The sequence below is a fragment of the Belonocnema kinseyi genome, chromosome 8, assembly GCF_010883055.1.
Source record: "Belonocnema kinseyi isolate 2016_QV_RU_SX_M_011 chromosome 8, B_treatae_v1, whole genome shotgun sequence".
Taxonomy (NCBI): Eukaryota; Metazoa; Arthropoda; class Insecta; order Hymenoptera; family Cynipidae; genus Belonocnema; species Belonocnema kinseyi.
In genome coordinates, this window is record NC_046664.1 from 37,800,696 (window position 1) to 37,807,127 (window position 6,432).

General features: G+C 31.1%; 1 protein-coding gene across 1 annotated transcript; it reads left to right on the forward strand.

Annotated features, from left to right (window-relative positions):
* The first annotated feature begins 4,910 nt into the window (after positions 1-4,910).
* On the forward strand, positions 4,911-5,735 carry LOC117178200 (cell wall integrity and stress response component 3-like). The gene is made up of 2 exons (XM_033369499.1): positions 4,911-5,029; positions 5,273-5,735. The coding sequence occupies exons 1-2, from the start codon at positions 4,967-4,969 to the stop codon at positions 5,657-5,659; spliced, it is 450 nt and encodes a 149-aa protein (XP_033225390.1). The 5' UTR covers positions 4,911-4,966; the 3' UTR covers positions 5,660-5,735.
* Positions 5,736-6,432: the final 697 nt, after the last annotated feature.

A 6,432-nucleotide genomic window follows, 5' to 3' on the forward strand; every position in this document is an offset into this window, starting at 1 on the left:
ATTTTAATTACAGAAATTTTCATGGAGTTGACAGGTTTTGTTTCAGTAAAAACATGTTTGACTCATCAAAACTATTATGCATTAATCATATTAACCATTAAACGTTTTACAGGATTGCTACATATTTTTTGGTTTAAATATCAACTATCAACAATTGCATTTTTCTTTGAGAATGAATTCTTTTCAGTTGATGTCTTATAATTTTAGTTAAACCCCATTTTTTATCAAAATCATTTTTCTTTTCTGAAAATTTAACTATTTGAAGTTGAAAGTTTATGCCTGTAGTTCAAAATTTAACTATTGATTTAAAATTTATGTATTTTATTGAAAATTCGTCTTTTAGGGGAGACTAAGGGGACTTATTTATATTTGTTTTGTTGGAAATTGGACTTTTTTGTGCAGGATTCGTTTTTGTGTGTGTAAAAATTCATCTCTCATCGTAGAAATATAATTTTATTATTAATAATGCATCTCTTTTGTTAAAAAGAAGTATGTTTTATTTTAATATTGTACTATTATGTAAAAAGTCGTCCTTTTTGGTAGAATTCAACAATTTTTTAATTAAAATTTTTTAACTGAAAATTTACCTATTCTATTTGTGATTAGAAATCTTTTTTTAAATTTTTGAATCCATGTATTTGTTTGAAAATTCGTATATTTTAGTTTAAAGCTTATTTTTTTATATTTTTGGTTTGAAAATTAAATTTTCTTGTTTAAAATTTAAATTTTTGGATTAAAAACTGGACTTTTTTGTACAAAATTCTTCTTTTTGGCTTCAAAATTCAACATTTCGAATGAATTTTTTTCTCGTTATTGACTGAAAAATCTTTCTTATTTAAAAAAATAACTATTTTCCTTAAAGTTATTCTTTTTAGTTTGAAAATTAATTATCAATTTTGTTAGTTGTTGAAGATTTATCTATGGTTGAAAGTTGAACTATTTGTTAAAATTCCTTCTTTTTATTTCAAGAATCACGCATTTTATTGGAAATTGAACTATAACTGCGACATTTAGTTCGATCGTGAAAGTAGGCAACCAGTTTTGTGCGGTAAGAAATCGCCATTAGTTAAAAAGTCATTATTTTTGTTAAGAACTCAACTGGTTTCTTGAACGACATATTTTTTTCAATTTAACTAATTTTGTAGAGAATCCAACTATTGGGTTTGAATTTACCTTTTTTTTTTTGTTAAAAATTTTCAACCAAAATAACGAGTTTTCAACAAAGTATTTAATTTTTTAGCTGATTTTCAACCAAAAAGTCAAATTCTAAACGAAAAATGTAATAGTTGATATTTAAACAAAAGTTTTTTGATAAAAAGAGATATTTTGGGTTCTAATCGTGTAAAAATCTACGAATTGTGCCAACGTTTCGTGAACATTGCAGTTCACTTCTTCAGGGCTGACCTGAAACTGAGGTATCAGGTTATGTTGCTCGTATGTATACCGTCTACGAAACCTGGACTCTGACCAATCACAGGCATCGTAGAGGGTATACATAAGAACAGCATAACCTGATACACTAGTTTCAGGCCAGCCCGGAAGAAGTGAACTGCAATGTTCACGAAACTTTGGCAAAGTTCGTAATTTTTTACACGATTGAAACCCGAAACATATCTTTTTATCAAAATGAATCATCGTGAAAGCATTAAATCTATTATTAAAGAACTCTACGGGGACAGTATTCTCACTACGTAAGACCAACATCTTTAGTAAGCTCGGGACTTCTCAAGGTAAGCTACTAGTATCCTTAGCTTTTATGAAACAGTGCAGAGACAACAAAATCGTCCCAAAATTCTAACAACTGAAAAATAATTTGGGAACATCTAAATCCAAATCAATTCTGCATAATGCAAGTTTGCTTCTTGTGAAAGGAAGAATACAGGATACTAAACTGTTCTTGCACACTACCTCTTAAAAACTATTAAAACTTCACCTTTTCCTATCAAACACCCTCAGATTTGACATTTGATCTACATTGGACTGCATATCTTTTGACCAATCCCAACGGCTTAAAGATCCTTTCCATTCAAAAACAAAAAATAAAATTTGACAAATTACTTCCAGTAAGGCAAATACGACTAACGGATACAGTAAAAAAACATCGCTGACCATCCTCTCAACAATATAATGATTTTAGCCTCATCTAAAAGACATAATTTTGCTGTAGCTCCTTCCAAAATTCCGAAAGAAGAAATCATCAGCATTTTAAAATTCACAATATATACCCTTTCACCTAAAAAAGCGAATGACATACGACGTCGGACGGCCAATATTTTACGCCAAGCACAATTTCCCTCCTCAAACTTAAAAAAACAATAAAAAACCGCAATTATAGAACTTAATCGGAATAAAGACATTATAATATGACGCGCAGACAAAGGCAACTCAACAGTAATAACGAATAAAAGAGTCTAAACTTGACATCGAAACAATATCTAAATTCATACCTACTAGTCCTATCTCTCCAAGACTTTACAGGCTCCCAAAAATCCACAAAAATAACATTCCACTCAGACCGATCCTCAGCGCAATAAACTCACCAACTTACAACCTAGCACGCTTCCTCGATACAAAACTAAATCCTTTTATAGGAAACTCTATCACTCCCGTTCAAAACTCATTTGACTTTATTAAAAAGATACAAAAGATTCACATTCAACCCCAAGACATCATAGTGGGTTTCGAAATAACATCTCTCTTTACGAAAGTACCAATCTCTGATACAATTGATATAATTAAATTTTTTAAAAACTTCCCTTCTGAGCTCATACCTTTGATAGAACACTGCCTTAATAATACTTACTTCTCTTTTAATAAATAAATCTACGAACAAACCTCAGGAGCAGCAATGGGATCCCAATCTCGCCTGTAATAGTTAATATCTTTATGGAACATCTAGAAACTAAAATATTCAACTAAGCCAAGCTTAAGTCGGGATTTGTGTTCTGTTAAGTTGATGACACTTTTGTAATCTGGCGACAAAGACGAGATGCTCTAAATAAGTTTTTCGATTTCATCAAACGATAACATTGTAATATCCAGTTCACCATGGAAATTGAACAAAACGGAAAATTACCTTTCTTGGAAGAATTCGTTTACAAAAGATTTGATAATACATTAAGACATGAAGTTTACAGAAAACCCACCCATACAAACAGATACCTAAATGCCTCCTCCCACTACCATCCATCTCAAAACATTCGGTCATTAACTCTGTTGTATACAGAGCTGTGTCCATAACAGATAACGATAACTTATAAAGGGAATTACAAAACGTTAAACAAATCCTAATAGAGAACGATCACACAAATAAACAAATTGATAAAGCAATAAGGCATTACACTAAAAAAACAAGTCAGCACAACCTACAAAAGAAAGAGAGACAAACACACAATCCAAACCATATTTAAACCACATGCGAAATTGGACAACTACTAAATAATCCCAAAGACAAAACGACATCCCTTAGTGATCCAGGATTATATAAAATCCCTTTTTCTTGTGGAAAAGACTATTTTGGAGAAACGGGGAGAGCGGTGAGCCAACATATAAAAGAACATGAGAGTAAAGTTAGGCTGAAACATTTCACGCAATCAGCACTAGTTGAACATCATATCGAAATAGCACATAACAGTTTATTTGACAAAACAACAGTCATTGCAAAAACACACAGTATCTTTCCAAGAAAACATACAGAGAAGCAATTGAAATCTTAAAACACCCGAACAACATCAATACGGACAATGGATATAATAAATATCCGATTTGGCTTTCCGTGCTCCCAATATAATAACTTTAAGGAACGGATATGACAAAAAACTCTCGCAACAGGCAATGAAGACCGCTACAGCATGGTCGCTAGATATGGAAATCATGAAATGTCAGTCCTTACAAACAATAAGTATAACAACTCTTATCAAAGACATTAAGAAAACTCTCTTAACCAAGAATAAAGAACCGAAGAATGGCCAATAACAACTCTAAACGACAAGCTTTAGCAATGCACCGTACTCGTATGATTACTCCTAGAGATGGGCATTAAAAAGTCCATCGAAACGGGCAATACGAATCCCTATAACAACCATAATGACAAGCCCTGTAGCAAATGAGAATGTAACAATCCCGAGAAATGGACATTTGAAAAACCACAAAATGGGCAATAAAATAAACAATGGGCACAGCCTACAACAATTCCTACAAACAGTCAAAATATCAGCTCATACAAAATTAAAAACCCTCTTATAACAAGCAATAACAACCACTAAAGAAATTGTCAATCGTAATGCCAAACCCTAGCCAAAAGGACCATACAAACATCTAGAAACCGTCTTCAATATATCAATCAGCAATGTTTATGCGGTCCCTATAGGAATGATTGATAAAAACTCCTGTCAATGGAAAATATAAACAATTATTAGCTGGCTTACAAAAATTAAAACAATAATACCAAAAAAGAAACAATGTAAACCCATAACAACAGTCAATCAGAACAACTCCTTGCAATGGATAATATAAAGCAAATTCAGCATTATCAATAACAACAATCAACTCAACTTTTTTTTAGATTTAACATTTGTTTTCAAATTATCATGTAATTAATCTTTTTTCTATCTTCAAGTTTCTTAGTTTAATTCAATATTCCTATGTACACGGAATGTTCACATTAAACTATACATCATATTCCATCTAAAGTGTAATTTCTGTGCTCCAACTGCATTGCAAATGACACATCTGTCATTTGTTACAATAATGGATCAACAATCCTTAAAGTGATAAATACTTCCAAGAACTTAACAAAAATGTATGCACGTCAATGATAATGACAATAAAACATGTGTATCCGAAGTCATTTGAATCAAGTATATAAGCATGCAGCAAAAGTAACGTTTAATCGTTCAGAAAATTCGCAATATATTTCCACTCTAATATTTTTTATCAAAAACTTGTATTCTAAAACAGTTTGAATATGGGTACGTTCAATTTCAAGTTTTCACTTACCATACTCTTCTTGGTTTTCAGCGTATCTCAGGTAAGAATTGAATCCTTTTATATACTTTTTTCTGTATATTTTCTTCGTCGTTTGATGATGTCGTTTTGGAAAAGTTGTAGATGATTTTTTATTATTAGGGATATATTCACTTAGAGAAATTGTCTCTAAATTTAAGGTTAAAAGGGATTTCATTTTTCTCAAAAAGAATCTTGATTATTGATTTCCTTATGATTCACCAAGTCACTTTATTTCGTAATTAACAAACAATGTATAATGTTTCAGGCGTTCTTTCTCGGAAACTGGCAGGAAATACATTTGAGAAAACATGGCCTTTCGCAAAAAACCCTCAATGCTGTACATAGGGAAATCTGCGCTCATAAATGTGGACATGGATTTGGATTATTTTTCTTTAAAAATAAATTTTATTGCGCTACAGTATGTAGGGATGTGTTAAACGAAAGTTCAACTACTACGACCACAGCATCTTCCTCAACACCATCATCTACAACTTCCACTGCATTGTCCTCAACATCACCATCAACAGATTCATCAACGTCGTCTTCAACACCGTCATCAACAACGTCCACAACATCGTCTTCAACATCATCCTCAACGACATCATTGACATCGGACCCAACAACAACTACTACAGATTCTGTTGGAAATTAATTTTGTTTAATTTACAAACGTTTCGTTGTTCTCGTATATAATAAAAAGTCATACAGATAATTAAAAATATCCACAATTATTCGTGTTATTAAGAAGTACTTGGAGAGTAGAAAAGTATGATTCGTGACAAATAATAAAGTTATGTAACTTTTGGATTAAATAAGACTTAACTTGGTATTTATTCACCCAAATTTGGTCTCAAAGGAACGCAACCTGATAAATCCAATTGTCTTAATTGCTTCACATTTCGCAAATTATGCACTTTAAATTATTCATAAATCCACTTGTTTTAATTGCTTTATATTTAGAAAATGATGCATATTAAAATTTTGATCGAAGTTTTAACTGAAGAAATTTGCATGCGTTTAGCAGGTTTTGCTTCTGTAAAAACATGTTTAACTCATTGAAACAATTATGTATTAACCCTATTAACCATTAACAATTATGCAAGCTTGCTACAGGTTAGGAAACTTTGAAACGACGGTTAAACTTAGGGAATTTAAAATTAATTTGGTTGAAAATTGAAATGTTTTGGCCTAATATGTTTTTTCTGTGAAAATTATTGTTTTTTTCGTACTGGAAATTTAATTCTCCCAAGTTAAAAATTTTTATTCTTTAGTGCAAAATTGAACTATTTGGTATAAAATTAATGTATTTTGTTAAAAATTCGTCTTTAGGGGTAGAAAATTCAAATTTGTTGAGTTTAAATTCAACTCTTTTGTTGAGAATTCATCTTTTTGGTTTAAAATTTCATCTTTTATCGTAGAAGTTTG

Bases quoted from the DNA above. Each gene is read 5' to 3' on its own strand.
- LOC117178200 (XM_033369499.1), top strand. From the start codon at position 4,967: ATGGGTACGTTCAATTTCAAGTTTTCACTTACCATACTCTTCTTGGTT. The intron at 5,030-5,272 runs GTAAGAATTGAA...ATAATGTTTCAG, and splicing joins TGGTTTTCAGCGTATCTCAG to GCGTTCTTTCTCGGAAACTG.